General features: G+C 38.6%; 1 protein-coding gene across 8 annotated transcripts in view; it reads right to left on the minus strand.

Moving 5' to 3' along the window:
- Positions 1-2919: 2919 nt before the first annotated feature.
- The window catches only part of nrp1a (neuropilin 1a), a 65785-nt gene continuing 47507 nt past the window's right edge, over positions 2920-21197 (minus strand). For 2 of the 8 annotated variants that reach the window (XM_081353101.1, XM_081353102.1), the window contains 9 exons: positions 18634-18965; positions 16829-16973; positions 13202-13312; positions 11165-11212; positions 8837-8980; positions 8474-8751; positions 6900-6996; positions 6024-6077; positions 2920-5326 (listed from right to left, as the gene is read on the minus strand). In XM_081353101.1, coding sequence (XP_081209227.1) covers positions 5040-5326; positions 6024-6077; positions 6900-6996; positions 8474-8751; positions 8837-8980; positions 11165-11212; positions 13202-13312; positions 16829-16973; positions 18634-18965 — 1496 coding nt within the window. In that variant the 3' untranslated portion in view covers positions 2920-5039. Of the gene's footprint in view, positions 5327-6023; positions 6078-6899; positions 6997-8473; positions 8752-8836; positions 8981-11155; positions 11213-13201; positions 13313-16828; positions 16974-18633; positions 18966-21197 lie in introns of all 8 variants that reach the window. The other 6 variants (XM_081353106.1, XM_081353105.1, XM_081353104.1 and 3 more) reach the window with 3 other exon arrangements.

Raw genomic sequence — 21197 nt, forward strand, 5'->3', positions numbered from 1 at the left:
TTGTACTTAAAACACTGCTGTATAATGGATTGAACCATCATAGAATATTTAATACATTAATGAGATAGTTTAAGATCAAGGTTTGTTGTTTATATGTGGTGTTTTTAATATGATTTAAGACAAACCATGTGTAAGTTCATAAGTCGACAGCATTGCTGAGTATTTCCTCCTTAAAACTGCAGTGAACCAAAGACAGTCTCAAAAACACGCTTTGAAATCGCTGGTGTTTCTGACGTCACAAACTACCTTGTAACCAATCAGATCAACGTGTGATCGTCAACCAGTGGATCTCTGAGCTGAGTGAGGGAGTGGAGGCGGGGCTCATTTGCATATTCATAGAACCGCGAATTTCTAAATGAGGAAAGGGTGTCGAGTTACAGTCAAGATATTTTAAGGCATGGAGAAATTTGTTTTCAAGGAAAAACACGTTTAAATATGTCATTTTGGTGATCAAAGATGAGTTTTAAGGGATACAATTATTGACTACAGGGGGACTTTAAGAAAGATGGAATTGTTTAATAGGATTAGAAGCTAGTAGAATTATTTTATTTACAAAAAAAATCTTCCCATCCCATCAATGGTCCAGACTCCATCCCAGTGGGTGGCGGTAATGCATCTATCCTTTGTTTTGCCAACCACCATAAAATACCAAAAGAAGAAGAAGAGGTGGCATTTCAATACACATTTTGATTGAGAGATTAAAATCTTTCACATTTCTGCTGTAAATTCGGAATTTAGCAGCACTTGTTATATTGTGGAATCAATCTGGCATATCATCTGGAATAAATGACGTGATTGATCAACAGTTTCACTGAAGTTACAGCAGAATGAACTGAGTGCGATATCTAGGTAATCAGCTAACCTTGCTAGTTCGTTGGCATTTTATCAAATATCTAAATGTTAATGAGAAGATTAGAAGAAAAAAACTTTTAGATATAAATCTGCATATGATGGTCATCAGTTATGCTCATCTTTGCTCACTCATTTAAAGGTCTCTTGAGTAAAACACAAAACAAAAGACCTGAATCTGAAGTGATGCACATCTGAAATCACAGTAGGTACTTATTTTAAATAAGTAATGACTCCATGACCGCTAAAAAGTACACTTTATAACATGAATGTGTGTGTCTGTCCTACATTCGCCATTATCATGACCCACCAGCGTCAGTTGCGTCGGTTCACTGTCATTCATGAATCCTCTCCCGTGGCCTCATGGGATAGTAAAGTGTCCATCTTGTGCACACTTCAGAATCTCACTGGATACTGGTACTTTTCTTTTTATGAGTAGCCTACTGTGAATTCTGTGTCATATACTGCTTTTCACCAACCTAAATTCTCAGTAGGCCTATATATTATTTAATATTCCACACACATACAAAAATAAACAATAGACTGAATGGAATTAGTTTTACTAATGTTACTATTTACTAATTACTATTTATAGAAAAGTCACATGATACCCCTTTAAATGCTAATGCTAACCTTGATGACAGGATGATCAGCCGTGGTTTTAGTTTGAAATGTTCAGAAAATCTTACAGTAATTTACTTCAAAACTAATTATTTTGCTAAATGTTATATTTTGCAATGTTGTACATGAAAGAGCTCATCATTTGAGATTTCTTATAATACCCACATATTTCCCATCTTTGTGTGTGTTTTGAGCACAGAACTAATAGCATGTGCGACCAGTCCTTTGAGACGGAGGCGGTGTGTGTGTGTTTTTGTTGATTAAAGCTGTTTTAACCGAAAGATTGCATTGATTTTCAGCTCAACCCTCTTCATGTTGTATATTCCGGCAATTGGTTTTGTTTTGATCGATAATCTCGAGCATTGAGGAGCTGTGTTGAGTAATGAAAGACAGCTTGTGTTACTCTCTCCTGGTGTTTCGTGCTGAACTCCAAACATCCACATGTGGACTCAGAGAAAGACAAGGAAATATATCTGCTTTTTAAACGAGACCAGTGTCATATTTTCTGTCTATTTCCAAATGTGTTTTGAGAGTTTAATCCAAAGACTTGACTAGTTGTCACAAAGACTATATCTCATAAAAAAAGTCCAGTCAAAGTCCCATTTCAGTCGGCGGCCATCTTAAAAACGCCTCATGCAAGCACAGCTCCTATCTCTTTGAATGTGGAAACATCAAAATCTCCAAAGCTTATGATTTAATTTCATATTTGAAGTCACTAATGAAATGTGACAACATAAATTTTGTTTCTAAACACTCAAATCATGATAAAAAACCTGCATTTTTCAAGCCAATGCACGTGTGTGTGTGTGTGTGGCTGCGTCCGTAATCACATACTTCCCTACTATAAGGCGGAAAACAGTATGTGACAAGAGTACTATCTCTGAATTCACAGTATAATAGAGTAGGTGAGAAGTGAAGCAACATAACTGACATCATAGGTCACATAACAATGACAAACATGGCGAATGTAGTACGTACAGATTACATTCAATACTACAAACATTCATACTATACAGAATTTTTTTTTTAAACATTTGTTAAGTAATTTCTTATTCAAAATAAGTACCTTTCGGACGCAGCCATCATATCAGAACACGGGCTGAAGCAAACTTAAAAAAAGAAAAGATTACTTATAACAGAAGACATATAGCTATTATAATAATGTAATGCTTATGGACACTTAATTGCATGCTAATTAGGCTACTTATTCTATTGTCAGTGAAATACGGTACTGCCGAATGTACTGGTTTTTGGTGAACTAAAACACATGTAATTTCTAATTGCAGTCACACATTTCCAAAGTCTTCTCTCGTCATGAAGTTGCTCAACGGCGCCCTCTCTCTACATCTGCATGCATGTCTTTCTGCTTCAAATCTGGGAAATTATTCAAACTAAAACAAAGATGCATTAAAAAGAAACATAAAAAAAAAATTATAAAAGAGAAAATTAGTTTCAGAAACATTTATTGGAGCTGAATTTTTGGAATGTCATTGATCTGATTGGATCAGAGACAGAGTTTTCCCCTCTTGTGATGCAGATGCTCAAATACAAAACATTGAAATCCATTTTAAGGCCTTGCTGTTTTTATTCATTTTTTTTTCCTTCCTACAACAGCAAATTACAGAGGCAGTATTGAAAATAAAAGTTTTTTCTTTGCTTCCGCATCTTCTCGTAAAAAAAGAAAGAAAAGAAAATCGGCACAAAATTTAAACGACAGTACAAAAACGAAAAGATAACCGGGTCAGGTAAATGTGAACTTTACTATAGGAAATCTGTATACCTTTTTCAATAATGAAAACATCTCGATAATTGACCATTTCAGAATCGTGTTACATATTCTGAAACTATATTTTTTTAAAAAATGAACACTGTCTTTTATCATCTCCGTTGTCTTTTGTACAAATGAATGCTATAAACACATAAACTTCATCAAATATATTGATCAGTGCAACATTGTTTCGTTTTAGTTAATGCTACAGTATGCTTTCTCACAGAATCCCGACTGAAGCCAGTCACCATTAACACACACATGTAGCACGTGGATTCATGTCATCGGAAAGAAATGGGAGAACAAAAAAAAAAAAAAAAAAGTGTTTGCCACAGTATACAACACATTACATGAACATACCAAGAAACCTGTAGAAAACATTAGTATTGTCAGCAGTGAAGCCCTGTTATTGGTTAAACTATATGTGATGTCATTGCTAAAGTCAGATCCATCCACCAGTCCAAGAACGGAATGATAATGAGCCACGAAACCAGCGAACCAATGAGATGAGATCGAGATGTCACATGACGACAATGGGTTGTTGTGATTGGACCCTGCGGTTTGAGGCAACAGTCCTTTGGTACAGACACAAGGCCAATGACTATGACATCATCACGCAATCAAGCGCTCACATGAGAACTTTAATAGCAAAACAATAAAAAAAGTACTTTATTAGCACCACTCTTAAAGTGACAGTACGAGAGGCTGATTCCAGCTCGACAAGCACTTCGATGAGATATTTGGGGCCGTTCACTTAAAAACAAAGCAAGGCAATGATGAGCTTTTTTTAGTTTTTGTTTGTTGGTGTGATTATAACGTCGATATGATGGATTCCCGTGATGAAATGTGCACTGGATCTGTTCTGAACAAGGGCTGCATCTTTTGGGAGCGTAGCAAAATAACAAAACAGGACGGGAAAAAAAGCACACGTTTCACTTTCACAAAAACAGTCAGACGATTGTATTTACAACATACAACCCAAGAAAAAAGGGGATACTGCAGCTTTCTTTTTTTGTCCTTTTACTCGTTTCTTTGAAAAGGGCATTAAAATATATTAAAACTTATGTACAATATGCAGGATTTCAACATTAAAGCGCTTATGAATTCACCGGGTTTTGTTTTGCAGATTCGACCGACAGCCTTTTTTGAGAACTAAAGGGTTAAAAACACCAAAAAAAAACAACAACTGAGGAGGCCAAAAAAGATGTACCAAAGGCACTGACTGAACCATACCCAGAATGCATCAGGGCTGGATGATATTCCACCCCCGTTGATCTTTACCCTACCACTGGGTAATTACCTTCCCTTGGTCGTATATGGTTCATTTGGGTTTTTTTTTTTTTTTTTTTTACACATCTCCTTAAAGCGCAAAACAATCTTTTAAAATAAAAAATAAATGATTTTTTTTTCCCTCCTAGAAAAAAAAAGATAAATACTTTATAACATTATTATATATTGGTCTCAACACCAGCATCCGATTGTAAAAATGATCAACTAAAAATAATACAAAACAATAAAATTAAAATAATCATTTCAATCATCTGTACATATTCTTATTTTTCATTTTGTTTGTTTTTTGTTTGTTTCTTTTAAATCCTTGAATTCAATGTTTTGTACACAGTGTCCCCCTAGTGGTAGGTTCCGTTCACTGCAGCTCCTGAGAAAAGCACGGCTCAGTCCCTCGTCCTCCCATTGGTTCACTGAACCACAGAGCCTTGTCCTCCTCCAATCGGATGGCATCGGCAGTCCGTTTTAGCCCCGCCCTCCCTGAGGAGAGGTTCCCTCTCATTGGTTGGTCGCCTCACGCTTCCGAGTACGAGTTCTGTGAGCTGAGCTTGTCCTTCTTTAACTTGACGCCGTCCACTAGCTCAAAGTTATAGTTTTCCAGGGCGGATAAGTTCCTGTCGGACATGGCGCTGTGTGAGCAGGCGCAGTACAGAACCACGCCACAGATGGCGCCGAGGAACACTCCCAGCGCGCTCATGGCGATGATGGTGATGAGGATGGGGTCCAGCGTCTTCAGCATGTTCCCGGCTCCGCTGATCTCGTGGTTCTCCACGATCTCGGGGAAGTCTGTGATGTCCACAACTAGAATAGAACAGGGATTAAAACAAAGCCTGCTTGAGAGTACCTGCAAACCTGAAATCTTTACCGCAAAGAGCCATTTCTTACGGAAGCCATGAACCGCAACGATAAAAAAATAAAAAAAATTACGAGAATAAAGTCGTGGCATTTCGAGATTAAAGTCTAAATATTTCAAGATTAAAGTCTAAATATTTCGAGATTAAAGTCTAAATATTTTGAGAATAAAGTCCAAACATTACGAGAATGAAGTCGTAATATTTTGAGAATAAACGGAAAAAAACAGAATACAGTCTTCCGTATAAGTTCTTTCTTTTTATTCTTTTTATTTATTTAAGAAATGCAACTTTATTCTCAAAATATTTCAACTTTGTTCTTGAAATATTTAAACTTTTCTCGAAATGCTACGACTTTATTCTCGTAATTTTAGAATATATTTTTTTTACGTTTTTTTTTTTTTTTTTCGTTGCGGTTCAGGGCTTTCGTAATTTCTTAACCTCTAAAAATGAGTTTTGGTGGTTTAAATTAATGTATATAGGTTGGTTCAGTGATGTTTAATAAATGTTTTTAATTTAGATGAATGCAATGTGATATAAACGCCCTCCAAACACACTGTAACATAAGCCTTCTTCAGTCACTAATTTTGAGAGTGATTCAACATTATTCAGCATTTGTGTGCCTCAGATTTGAGTAAGAGTCTTACTGATTTCATTGAAGGTGTCCTCGGGTTGGATCGGCTCTGCTGGGACATCTGGGTCTGCAAAAGGGTGACATAAAACACGTCAGGAACTGTTTAAAGTCCAGTATTGTCATCTAAGTCAGAGGTTCTCAGCTGCACGATGGCTTAAATCCATTTATAATAAGACCAAACAAACTTTAAATATCTTGATTTTAGCTTTAAAAGCATATAAAAATATCAAGGTGTAAGTAAAAATCATATTTCTTATTTTAATATATTCCCTCAACAACTGCCTTTTTAATTTAAGAACCAGGGGTTTTACTGTCTCGGAAAACCTGGATATATGAGGGAATTTTAAAAGTGTGATTTCTAGACCCAGAAAACGTTTTTTTTTTTTTGTTTTTTTTTTAATAAATAGTTTTTTTTCTAGTTATGTTAAGATATAAATTATTTAATCAGTTATAAATGGCTATTTAAATATAATAATAATAATAATAACAAAAAAAAAAACTAATCACAATTGACTGGAAAAATTATTAATAAAGTGTTAACCCTGAAAAACGTTCAATTACTGAAACTTCTGAAATAACTGAATTTTATATATTTATTTAAAATTATATTATTTAAATGTTTTTACATGTTGTCACTCCTTTGCCTTATTGACAATAGGAGTAAAATATTTTTTGGGACAAATTTGTCATCTTTGGCCTACACTTATTATTGTGTCAGTGTAATTACACATTTAAGTACTGGGTAGTATTAATTAACTACATGTACTTACTATAGTATTAGGATTAGGGTTTGGTTGAGGGTTAGTTGCATGTTCTGTAATTATGCATAATGTACTGTTATTACTATAGTAACTACATGTAACAAGGACACTGCTCTGTGTTGACTCACCCTTGCAGTCGGCCATGTTGAGATTGTCTAGGATTTTGATGTCGTCCACGGCAATGTCTCCCCAGCTTTTCCTCTCCACTACGCTTTCAATTATCACCTGAAATAAAGGCAAACGTATTTTAAATATGTTTAAAATGTAATCAGTGTAAATAATAACAGCGCACAGGTTTGGAACAACAAAAAAGCCAATCATTTACATTCACTAGTGACATACTTGGGCTTGACATGAACTCTTTTGCTCTTCATCCACTGTGGCTAATGGATTTCCAAAGTTACAAGCCACTCAGCATTTTCACTGACCATAATTTTGACATTGATACCATGGAGAAAAACTGCCATATAGATATTTTTAATACTATCTCATAATTTGGCAGCAGGTTTATTAGGCTACTGTCACTTTAAGACCTGATGCACAGATCCATTATACTGTTACATGTGCGTTTTCTTTCTCAACTGTTTACGTTCAAACATAACTGACAGTGTTTACGTGAATTCTCGTCTGGCATCTTGACATTATTTTGTGTGTATTTGACTGTTTAAGTGCAATTAACAGTGAAAAAGAACTCAATTTAGTTCTGAGAGATGGCTTTATGTGCACACTTTGAGTGTGAGCACTAAATCTGAGTAAAATGATGCGCAATACACGCAATTCAAGCACTGTAACACCAACAAGATTCATCCGGAGCAAATGAATCGAGTGAGTGAGGAGAGGCGGGGTTGTGTGTCACTCACTGTCAGAGAGATGAGAGAGAGAGAACAGCTGGTATCGTTTATCTATTCTGATATTTCAGTATCGATATTCATCGAAAAATCTATATTTTTATCAACACTACATGCCTTTTAAAAGTCTACAATTGAAAAATATGTATATTATATACAGGGCTTGACATCCTGCCAAACGTGTGTGTATTTCAGCAGTGGCGTGTAACACAGTCACTCCTACTTGCCACTTTGGCTGATTGAATTTTATTTAATATCATTTATTTAAATTGTAGTCTTTTAAAAGGGCATCTGAAATAATAAGGTAAGTGCAATGTAGTGTTGTCTGAAATATAGATTTTTCGATACACTCTTCCGCACGATACATACCAGCGTCTCTTTCTGTCTCATCTCTCCGACAGCGAGTGACACACAACCCCGCCTCTCCTCACTCACTCGATTCTTTTGCTCCGGATGAATATTGTTGGTGTAACAGGGCTTGAATTTTGGCGTGGGATTGCGTGTATTGTGCATAATTTCACTCATTCCCGCAGATTTAGTGCTCACACCCAAAGTACACGCACATAAAGACAAGTATATTGGCTATATAAAACAGTATGGATAATGCATCAGGGTTTTAAAGTGACAGTAGCCTAATAAACCTGCTGCAAAATTATGGGATAATGTTAACAATATCTACATGGCAGTTTTCCCCCATGGTATCAATGTTAAAAATGTGGCCAGTGAAAATGCTGAGTGGCTAGAAACTTTCAAAACCACTCGCCACAGTGAGCAAAATAGTGCATGTCAAGCCCTCGTTATATGTAAAATTCAACCCGCCAAAGTGAGGCAGGAGTCACACGCCGCTGTGATACCTGGTAGGGTTTGCTGGAGTGGGGGATCAGCACACGGCCCTCTCTCCAGCGGTTACCCTGATGTCCACTGACGGTCCAGAGCAGGACATCGGCCGAGCCCTGGCTCGTCTCCCTGCGCTGTTTAATGTGGAGCGTGCCGATGTGGGACCCGAACATGTGGTACCAGAAAGACAAGCACAGGTCCGAGTCCTGTCCCGACACCGACGGACTCACCAGCCGAGCCACTTCTGTCTCCTGAGCTCCTGTCGCCAGTGTGTAGATGAAGTTCCCCGATCCACCTGAGGCAGGAGAAGTGTGTGTGTGTGAGCTTTGGAGGATTCACACTCTCTGTGCTGTAAGTCTATGGGTTGATTCTTCTCTTACCGGTGTGGTCCATGTTTGGGCCGGTGTTGAGGGTCGGGGTGCCGCTGGACTGGATCTGCCACCTGAAGCCACTGTCCTCTGACATCCAGCCGCAGAATGAGGGATCACTGGCCCAGCCGAAGTCACAGGCAAACCACAGGAACGCTACACACACAACACACACACAGGAGATTATTATTATTATTATGCACTTTTTTATATTACCAAACCAGTGACATGCAAACAGTCTCTCTCTTTTTTTTTTTACAGAATATTTATTAATTAATTATTATTTATATTTATTATTAATCAATAATACTTTTATTATATTTATATTAATATACTGTATTTTTCTATTCTGAAATAAATATAATATGTGAATAAATATGATCAAATTCTCTTCTGCTCACCAAGGCAGCATTTATTTGATCATAAATGCAGTAAAAACTGTGAAATATTATTGTAATGTAAATCAGCTGTTCTCTATGTGAATATACAGTAAAGTGTAATTTATTCCTGTGATCAAAGCTGAATGTTCAGCATCATTACTCCAGTCTTCAGTGTCACATGATCCTTCAGAAATCACTCTAATATGATGATTTGATGATCAAGAAACATTTATGATTATTATCAATGTTGAAAACAGCTTCGGATTTTTAATTTTTAGGATTCTTTGATGAATAGAAATTTATTTGAAATAAAATCTTTTGTAACATTATAAATATCTTTGTTAATAATATTGAACAGCTGCGAACTATATAATAACATTATTATTTTTTGAAACACCCGTGTGTGTTTGATTCGACTCCATAGGCCACAACAGAATGTTTTATATTGTCCACTTGATGGCAATAGAGAGTTATTTTTAGAAATTAGAAAATCCCAGCATTTATGCATGAGCATTTCCAAATTCTTTTATGCCTAAGCCAAATCCACATTTATACACCAAGTATAGCTAGATCTTGAGAGAGAATACAGACCATACAAAACAATAAAGCTTTGAAATCGAGATTGACGTGAAAAAACGAGGGAGGGATTTAACGATGTTAGATTGAGTGAGAGATACAGAGAGAGAGAGAGAGAGAGAGAGAGAGAGAGAGAGAGAGAGAGAGAGAGAGAGAGAGAGAGATGAATTGAGATGGACAGAGAAGCAGAAGCTCGTCTAGTATGTCAGCTACACCGGTGTCTGCAGATCCTCAGCGCTTCTTCTCTAGACAGTTTAATAAAGCCTCGCGTAATAATGCCAGGATTCTCTGCGAGTTTCGGAGGGTATTTGCTCACTGAATGCGGAGGAAAGAATTTCCCATTAAAAGCCGCAGCTCAGGCACGCAGCCACTGCCGCTGCAAAAAATGCCAGTTTCCAATTAAAAGTTATTTCTTCTTTTCCATCTCTAAATGGATTGTGTCTGTCGCAGTGGCGGACAGAGCGAGGATACGTTTCACCGCAGTCCAGAACGTTCTACCAGCTTTGAATGCTTGTCATAGCAAATAAACCACATCCAATAATAGAAAGCGCACACATCTACTCAATGGTAACCAACTAGGACCACACACACACACACACACACACACACACACACACACACACACACACACACACACACACGCACACGCACACACACGCACACGCACACGCACACGCACACGCACACGCACACTTATTAGAACCTTCATTCTATTCAGTTGTTTTGATGTGATGAAGCTCAGACAGGGCCAAACACACACACACACACACACACACACACACACACACACACACACACACACTGGCTAATTAGGCAAGGTCAGTTAAGGGGCATTTCTCATTTGCCCATTAGTGAGCAGTCTTGAATGGCTAATCAGTCATTATGCTGAATGAGCAAATCAAAGAGGCCCTTTATAGATTTTCACAAGAACACTTCACAAACAAGATTACATACTCATCTCACTTATAATCAAATAGCCTAAACAACCAAACAGAACACAGAAAACATACAATAAGAAAATTCGTTCTTAAAGGTGCAGTGTGTAATTTCTGTGTAATTTCAATACGTTTTTCAAATACATCAAATAAGGCACATGATTTCAGCATCCCTTTTTTTGTTTGTTCAGACAAACAGATTTCTCCACCTCAAACTCATGCTGGACAGCATACAACACACAGTTATTTTATATAGTGTTTAAAGTATTCATGGAAGTGACCAATGATCTGTTTACTTATAATGGTTTCTGCAAATTGAACTGGGGTGCAAAAATGGCACGCCGCACCTTTAAGAGAATTTGCATTAGCAAAATCCAGCATAATTAAAGAAATTACAGATAGCGAGTGCACAAAGAAGGGAAGTATTATAAGATGAGTACCTTTCTCACCTGGAATGGTGCTCATCTCTGTGGTCGTCTCCGGCGCAGAGGTTCCTCCTGCCGTGTGAACACAGTGAAGGCCATTAGATGAAAAGTTAAAGCGAGACACTGGGTAATGTTTTATTCGGGCATTATCAGGAGGAACGGATCTGACTGTGCTAATTCCCCTCTTTTGTGTGTGCTTAGCATTTTTTAAAACGAACTTTGCCAGATGAGACATGCAAATACATTTTTCTTCATGTGGAACCTTCACTTTTAACATTTACCAGAGGGGAGTGTAATTCTGTGCAACACACACTCTGTGAGACTGCACTGATGTGAACACAGAGGAGATTAGAGGCAGAATATTAAATCAAGTGTTAGTTTTAGCAACTAGGAGAGCAGAAGAAAATGTAGTAGTGCAAGCTACATAATGTGAGGTACTGGTACAACAACTTTTTATTTTTATGAGAAACGTAATGAGTTATGAATTGGAATGGAATAATGGGCCCTTTTTTAACGATCTGAAACGCAAGTATCAAGCGCTAAACGCAAGTAACTTTGTGGTCGGGTCTCGGGCGCTGTTGCTATTATACCGGCGGGATAAATGACTCTTGCGCCCGACGCAAATCTAAAATGTGTTGGTCTGAAGTCGCTTCATTATTCATAGGTGTGGTTTGGGCGTAACGTGAAATAAACCAATCAGAGCGACATCTCACATTCCCTTTAAGAGCAGGCGCGCTTGTTCCATGGCGGATTGCTATTATAACGGCGGATTTGCCAGGAGCGGTTCACAGCCGAGGAGACACGTAAAGGTCCCGTAAAACACAGAGAAGTGACATTGGGGACGGAGAAACACACCCAGATTAGCTTCGGTTAAACAGGCGTATGATCATTTGGGTAAATGTGTAAGCTAGATTTATGCCTATTTTTCACATCTTCATGGACACAACAATGATTTCCCTCGTGTGGTAATATTTTTCCCTGTAATAATGTATGATTTGCAAAAATGAAAACTGCTGCATCTGTGTAGATCAGAGAAGTAAAGTGTGTGTGTGTTGTGCACACGCTACATTGATTATGGCCTAGCATGCGCCCTTAAAATAGCCTCTGAATAACATGTGCAACGCGCCACTGACTTTAGACGAGGTTTCTCCTGGTCAGTGGAGGAATTGTTTTCTGAAACTGCAAAATAGCACCAGGGAACGTTTGCGCTGGAATACTCCTCCTCTTTTCCCTGAACCGCCCCCGGGAGCGCAAGTTCATTCCCTAATTTACTGACGTGCGTCTGTGGAGGGAAAAGCCTGCTGTGCGCGGGTGCAAAATAGGAATGACACATGCGTCGCTGTACAAAGTCAATTGCGCTCAGTGCCAGATAGAGCCCAATAACTTACTATATACTGTATATTGCATACTAATTCCTCAATATTATGTAAATCAGTATGTAGTAAGCAAACAGTTTATTTAGTATCCTTTATTGTTGTTATGTACATGCCCTTAGGATGTACATGTTGAATTAGTAAAATGCACATACAGCTGTTTTTAAACTAATGTGAAGCACTATGTAGTATTCAAGGATAATGAACCATTTAAACTGTAGAATGCGACATTGTGGGACACCTCATAAATAAATGCAGTAAATTTGCATTTTTAATCCAATTCTGTATCAAAAAACCCTAACTTTTGGCAGACCACGAAGTCACAAAGTAGACGTTGAGATTGCATTTGATATCGCGCGCCGTTCATTCATCACTGTCTGGCTTTTATAATGAAATGGAAGGTCAAGTGGAGCACATTTGGCAAATGTAGTACTTTGTTTCAATATGAGATGCATACAGAAAATTAGCATACCTTGCACCGTATACTTAATTTCTAGCATGAGTAGTGTGGTAAGTGTGGTTATGGGGGAAGTGATGATTGGGTTCGCTGGTGTGAGGAGTGTTTAGTGCAGAAAAGCGTCTGGTGTTTGCAGAAGCAACGGGGACAGTTAGTCTAGTGAGATTAGCATAGCAAGAGGAGCAAGATGCAGTAGGTAAGGGTGCAGTCTCTGCAGGCGAGTGTTAGCACCTGTCTGGTCGTAGTCATCACCTGTTCCACTATGGCAGTTTGCCTGGTCATCATCACACTCGTCTGAAGGAGTGGTGGAGGAAGCGGGTGTAGTAGGAGGCACTGTGGGCACTGCGGAGAGAGAGAGAGAGAGACAGATGTCACAAGTGTCACGCAATAAAGCAACAAGTGATAAATCACCTCTCATCTTAAAAAACATGGCATATCAGTGATTACTGAATGCTCATGTACAACCATGGCATTTTTTTGTAGGTCACTCCACAAATAGTGGTGCAACGGATCACAAAATTCACGGTTCGGATCATTTACGGTTCTTGAGCCACGGATCGGATCATTTTTCGGATCAGCAAGGCTAGTACTTTTTGATGTGGTATTGAAGAACTTCTAGTGAGCTTTAAATAATAAATGAAAAGCAATTCGATCTTTAAGTAATAAACGGAAAGCAAAATTACACAAAAATTATATATAATTTTTTAAAACAAATAAATAAATATATATATTTATTTATTTAAGAAAATTATATATAATTTTTGAGTAACTTTGCTTTTTACACAAAAAAATATATACTGTATATAATATATATATATATATATATATTTTAAATATATATATATATATATATATATATATATATTTAAAAACATATATATATAATTTTTGTGTAACTTTGCTTTTCATTTATTACTTAAAGATCGAAATGCTTTTTATTTATTACTTTAAGCTCACTTGAAGTTCTTCGATACCACATCAAAAAATACTAGCCTAACTTATAAAGTTCAAACATTATTAAAAACAAGTGAACAGTCAGTAATAAAATAAGAACAAATACACAAATTGCAAGCAGAGGTGAATACTAAATAACAAAGTTACAAAGTCTAACAGTAGTATTCATGTACATAAACTAATAATTAAGCCTAAATGTAAAATAACACTATTTGTTCACTGTAGAAATGAAATATAGTTTCATGTTTGTTAAAGCTGTATTTTGTTATATTAATTCCAATTTCAATTTATTTATAAAGCACATAATAATAACAACAATGTGGACCATATTGCTGCACAAACAATAAAATATAAAAAAATATAACAAACACAAATAACTATAAATAAAGTATATGCAAAATATGTAGTCTCAATTTGTTAGACCCACAGACTCTTAAGGGTCTTAAATACACCTAAAACATCTTCAAACTCTTAAAAACTCGACATCTGTGACAACAGTACCTCAGCACTCATGTATGATCAAAAGCCTAAGTGGAAAAACATGCTTTTAAATGTCTTTTGAACTAATATATTGTGGTAAACTTGTTCCATAACCTTATTTTATTAACATTTATGACACAGACAACAGTAGGAATATGAGGTGTCTGCTGTCACTTTAAGACAGAAAAAACTGACAAACATCTGGTTTCTTTCTGAACTGTTTACTTTTGACGTAACCGAGAGAATTCTTGCCGAGACGGGTATTTAGACGAGCATTTAGACATAATTTTGTTTGTATGTGTCCGTTCAAGGGCAAGGAAACTCGAAAGAGGAATCAATATGGTGTTCGAGCAATATCCGAGCCTCTCTCTCTTTGTGTGCACAACGCGCAAGTCCCGATTTTCGCTTCTTCTTCCGCGTTTAAAATAGTTCGAATGTTTAAATTGGCAAGACAAAACACGTCCAAACTATAAACTCTACGATGGTTAAATTTAGCAGTTAATCCGCGAATCACATGCGTGCCGAACCGTGGGGCCCGGTCCGTACGGACCACGGATCAACTGCGTCCCCTATCCACAAATCATCTTAATGATTATGCTCTTTCTGTAGTCTTTCCAAGTCTGCAGCCTTTGATACAGTCCTGTGCGTGACTGGTTTAGGCTGCAGGGTTGGGGATGTTATACTCCACCCTGGGCCTGAAACTGCCGTGTCCTCTCATTATGGCTGCCCGTGCCCCTTTGGATGTGGCCTTTGCCTACATCTGCCTAAAGCCCTGTGTTTACTCTCAGCTTGTAATGAGCTGCCCATAAGCCTGTAGGGCTTTCCCGGGATGGAAGGAGGGAAAAAATGAGCGGGGGAAACGGGAGCTGTAGTGTAAGCTGTGCGGGTGAAGCGAGGGCATTATAAAGAGAGTCTCTAAAGCCGAGGGGTCGCGGAGAGGTCATCGCGCTGGCTCTGGACTGCATTGTTGATCACACACTCCTGCTAGGACTCGGCGCCCCGCTGTTAGGATTGCGCACGTGTATGTAAGGGGTCACTTGTTTGATTGTGAGAGTTTGAGCTAAGATAGAGAAATATACAGAGTGTTGGACTGTGCTGACGTTAAAAGTGAAAACAAGCATTATCATCTGACTAAAGCTCCCGATGGGATGCTGTGGCTTACACAAGTCTCACAGTCTCTCGGAAATCCAATATGTAAATCCACTTAACGCTGCCTCAACAGAAAACACACACATACCCCCCATCAGAGCTAAACTAATTCAGACAGAAAGACAGAGGGAAAGACATCAAGGACCTTTCCGTAATCCTTCAAGGCAGGTGGACCAAAGATTTCCTCCAGCTGTGAGGAGTCCTGTTATTTAGGAGTGTCTCAGGCCCTTGCTTTTCTGGGTAGGAGATGCCGAATCGGCGGGACAAGTAATTATGAGGAAAGCTAAGCCATACCCTGTTCTCCTGAGTGGATAAGTCCAAATTTAATGAAATAGCATCTGAAATAGCAACGAAATCCTTTCTCAGCAGGGTATAAGGTATTAGCAAAGTGAAGTTATTTAAGAAAGAAGTATCTTCAGCGCATGGACGCAAATAAATCAGTGAATCATCTTGTCAACCAGGGGTGCGTTTCCCTAAAACATTGTTAGCCAACTATGGCGTAAGTTACATCGCTACCATCGCTGTGTGACAATTGTTTCCCGAAACCAACGAACAGCATCGCAAAATTATGTGGTTGGAACGACAGCTCTCGTCCTGTGGTCTTGTTTGCATGACTTAACAAATCCTTGTCTTGAGCAAAATAAGTAAGCTGACATTCAGTACAATCTATCTTTTATTTAGAATGCATATGCCATTTACGCCTTTTTGGTTGTCAAGAGATTTAAAGCGCTGTTTTTGAAGATGCGTACGTACTCCAGTTCGCAAGAATGAGCCTATGATTGAAACTGGAAATAAATGAAAATAACTGAGAAAAATTAGAATAAGTCCTCAGATGTAATGTCAAAAAATTTTATTCATTAAAATAAGTTTACTTATTTACTGCCACCTGCGCGACATCATTAACTAACGTGGTTGAACAACCAATTTGCGATGATATGGTTTTGGGTAAAAGCTAGTTGATTTCTTCAACGATGCATCGTACTATGGTAGTAAAGCAACGAGTTACGTTGTATGGGAAACGCCCCCCTGATTATGATTCACTTATGATTCACATACAAGATTATTGTTTTAGCTTGCCTGACTACAAAGTTGTGTGGGCAATGCAATGAGACTGAAAATGTGCAAAATGTGCGGTGCAGAATGCTACGAATAATTAACTTGCTACACTTGGCTAAAGTTACACTACCTTAAAAACAGCTGAGCAACAGTTATGTGACTGGAACATAGTATGACTGTTTGTGTGTGTGTGTGAGAGAGAATGAGTTTTCAACCTACCTTCCATTTCACAGCCCAGGAGTTCCAGTCTAAGTCCCATCCCAGCAGGAGTGGCTCTGTCTGGGTACACCCTAACAAAGCGTGTCAATATAGGCTCCACCGTCCTCAATGCTGGTGTGTCATAGTTCAAATTCCCCTCAAAAATCTGCCAAGAACAGTGACAAAGTCCAACACAATAGTTAGCAGTCAAGCAGAGAAAGAGAACTCAGAAAGATAAAAAAATGGAAAAAGATGAAGGGGAAAGTTTTATTAAGAGTAGTCTGACAGGCAAAGCAGAGGACAGAGAATTAATGAAAGAGAACGAGCTCACATCTCACACCTTTCTTAACTTGGGCACTGCTGTATGTCTAATGCAACAAAGCACTAGAGAAAAGAAAGTCTTCAACTTTATTTCTGACATCGTACGGCTGAGCTAGCTCCAAAAATAAAGGCTGCGGGCTAAAACTGCAGTCTACGACAGCAGGATGCTCAGCTTTTCAAAAGCATCCGCCTTTGACTTCACACTTCTGAAGTCTTACAACCCAGACACAAGGTACCACAGGAGACAGACAGAAAAAAAAGAGGAAAAGACAGAAAGACACTCGCCAGAGGTAACAAAGAGGCACAGAACAAGATGAGGAGTCATGAAAGAACATTAATGGCCATCAGAGCTAATGTGTCTCCTTTTGTCCTTCAAGCTAAAAAAGAGATATGAGGGTTTTGAAAGGGGCCTTCTAGGACTGATACTCCAATTTACTTTTTTTTTTTGATAGGGGATAAGGCACATAGTCTATGTTCCACAAAAATAAAACAAATTTAATGTGATTCATGTGTCGATTTTTGTTGACCATGATTGCTAATGAGCACTATACTATGTACTTGATCATTGTTCTAGTAGGGATGCATGATATATCGGCCACCATACTGGTATCGGCCGATAAATGTTCATTTGTAATGTTAGCGCTATCGGCCTGATAAGAAAATTTGGCAAATATCTTAAAGCCGATAAATAATGGATTGCACTTCAGATGTGCACTGTTCACCATAATGGTTTTGAATTTCTTGAAATATGATTGAAATCACTTCAAAAAATAAAATACAGTTCATGTGCAGCACAAGTCTGACATATAAGCTACATCAAATTATAATGAGAACATAATTATAATTGTATGCTTGGGACATGGCTTTTAATGGTGACTTTTGTTTTTGTAATCAGGATCTCAAAAATTATATCAAAATTTGGATTTAGATTTATCGGCCAATATATCAGTTATCGGCTTTCAGATATAAAGAATTATCGGTATCGGCCAAAATGTTCATATGGGTGCATCTCTAGTTGAAGTTATCTGATTCGCTACATAGCAGTTTTTATGTTTCTAATATCACTCCATGGTCTCTTCTTCTCACGTAATACTTTTAAGTCAAATTATTAATTAATTTATTTTTAGTTTAAGATCAAACAGGATAATGTGCAGTTACCTGACTGTACATTAAATCTTACATATGTGTAACATTATTTAGTTTTGTCTTACGACTATTGTCAGGGTTAAATTTATTAGTAGTATTGTTGAATGCATTTGGGACATTTCCCCAATATTGTGCTCACAGCATTAGTCTAATTATTGTCATTCTCTCCTCTGTCCATCTAAAGGCTTTGGGAAGAATATATTATAGCTCCACATTCAACTTTCTTAAACTCAGTCATTTCCTGAAAGTCAGGCTAAACAATCTCAGACTAGCACTTAAGAACCGCATAGTGATTCAGAACCATTCTAAATGAGCATCCAGTTTATGTCCAACTACCTTCCAGCTTCCACATATCTTACCTTGGGCTTGTTGCAAGTGGCATCCATCACCATTTTCCAGTCGGATCCGTTGTTGCTGTAGCCCAGCCGAAACTTCTTCATGAAGACCTTGTTATCGCGGTGTTTGCCTCCCTGTATGATCAGTCCTCTGACCAATTTCTCCTCGGCCAAATCTATCTGTAGCCACTCGTCCACGTACGGCTGGGGCTGTGGCAACAACGTCCATCCCGAACGGCTGGTCAGCAGACGAGCGTTCTCGGACACCCATGTGCGCTCGGTGTGGGAAGAGACTGTGATCTGAGAGTCTGCGATGAGGCCTGACACCATTCCCAACATTCCTGAACATGGGTACTCTGTTGAGGGACAAAGAGAGTGTTAGATTGAAGAAAGTTTCAAACCCTTCCCTACTGACAAACCTAAGTACATTTCATGTTTTTAAGAGCCTTCAAAAAACCTTTGAATTGCGATCAATGGAGAAAGATGCATTTGGACCTGGATTGTGTAGTTATGGCACCCAACCCAACCCAACCAGCCATATCCTGATCCCTTGACCTGATCCCTTAGACTGTTGTCTAACCTGCCACTGCAGTGGCAAAACAATTGTTCCATTATTTGTCATGCCAATAAAACACATGGACACGGAGAAAGAGAGAGTTGTTTGAGTACATAGTGGAGAGGGAAGTTAGCAAAGATTAGATTAGCTGTGAGTGGATGAGTCTGAGTGAAAGAGAAAGAAAAGAGAAGAAAACATTATGTTGGCTGATAAACTTGGTAGAAACGGTCACGTCTCGGTGAGCTGGGAAACATTCTTACCAGCAACCTAAAGAGGTCACAGGCCATAAAGAGCCTGAACAAAGAGAGAAGGAAAGACATTCATTGCACAGGAAAGACAGATGAAGTGGTCAGAAGAGATAAGAAGCCTCTTGTTCTCTTTGTTTCTCTCTCTCTCCATCTTCCTTTCACCAATGACCTTGTGCATTAACTCTTTTTCTCAAGCTACCTAATTAAGGCCTTTCTCTAGAGCTTCTACCTTTCATTTCCGAACAGTTTCTTGCTCTCATCCTCAGTCCTGCTCCACTCCTACCTTCGTTCTCCTTTGTTTTTCACCTGCTTTCTTATTCACCTCCTTCATCCTTCTTGTAATCTATCTTCATCTCTACAAACTGACTTTCTTTGTTCCGGTGTTGATAATACAATTTTTCACGCTTTGCTACTTTTAGGGAAAGGCATGTTGAGTTTGAGGGAAATGATCAGACATGCAGTGCCGACCAACTGACTGTCTGTGAGTTGCGTGTCATGACTTCTTCAACGCTGTGGGATTCGTGACCTGCCAGCGATACCTTAATCTACGATCAGCACCCGTGGAGCAGGAAAGCGTCAGAGACAATCTTGGACTAGTCACAGATGGACCTAATGTCCCGTGAAATACCACCAGAACAGAGTTTTCATTCACAACACTGCCTTTGTACTGATGTAGGGAACTTCCTCTCTAGTTCTGGAACGGAAAGAGCGCTTGTCTGTGACCCCTTCAGGGTCCAAAATATGAGTTCCAGGCTCCTAAAGCAACAAATGCATGGGACTTTGATTTTCCCTTTGTTTGTTTGTGGATGTACAGCCAAGGTTGGGTTTCTCATAGCCTTGCCAGATTTTGCAAGATGTCTGATATTTGCATGCCGAATTGTTTCGGGATCCGAATGAAAAAGATCTGCACTGGGGTGGTTGGACCTCAAAGTTTGGAAGTCAACCAAGTTTATTTTCAATCCGCTGGCTGGCACTGTCTTCCGGACCTGTTTATGGATCTCAGATGGGGATGCTTGGTAGAAGCTCCTGGTGTGGTAGACCCTGGCAGACACACCCTGAGGGTGAACTGGTTGATATGCATCACGTGTTTAATTTGTTGGTTTGGTCTGTGCACAGCACATAAAGGCTGGATGACCACACACACAGATGGTTTTATTTACAAACAGTGGGAGGAAGTTTATTAATGGCTGTGGAAAGCCTATCAGACCACCTTTTAACTACCAGCCGGCATCCTCTGTGTGTACAGTGTTAACAGTCATAGTGCCCAGGAATAGTACCTAGGTAAAGTCAGTGTAATACCTTGGTACTTTAATACTTACCATGGTAAAGAATGGTTATCATATTGGTATCCTTGGTATATGCCCTTGCAAAAAGTACTGGCATCAAATAGTAATACTATGGTATTTTGACCTATTCCTTTGTACAAAAATAATATGGTACTCCACTGTACTTTCATGTTTTTTGGACATGCACCATGGTATTCTTGTTATGGTAAATATTCAAAAACGTGGTATTTTCAATGTATATCTTCAAAAATAAATATTTTTAACATGGTACCTTGTACAGAAAAACAAACGGTAAGGGAAACTGGGGGGACATTCTTTTCTAAGCAGTTGCCCAGCTTGGCCGCATCATCACAAGGGAGCCTGATGCACACTGATGATGTCACTGGGAGGCCTTCGCTCTTGTGATGTGTTTAGAATGCGGTCTGTTCACCCGTCCAAAACATGACTGCAACAGCTGCGCTCCAGATCGGCGGTGAACCGCACACATACACACACAAA

This window comes from Scardinius erythrophthalmus (assembly GCF_964197995.2).
Source record: "Scardinius erythrophthalmus genome assembly, chromosome: 22".
Lineage (NCBI taxonomy): Eukaryota > Metazoa > Chordata > Actinopteri > Cypriniformes > Leuciscidae > Scardinius > Scardinius erythrophthalmus.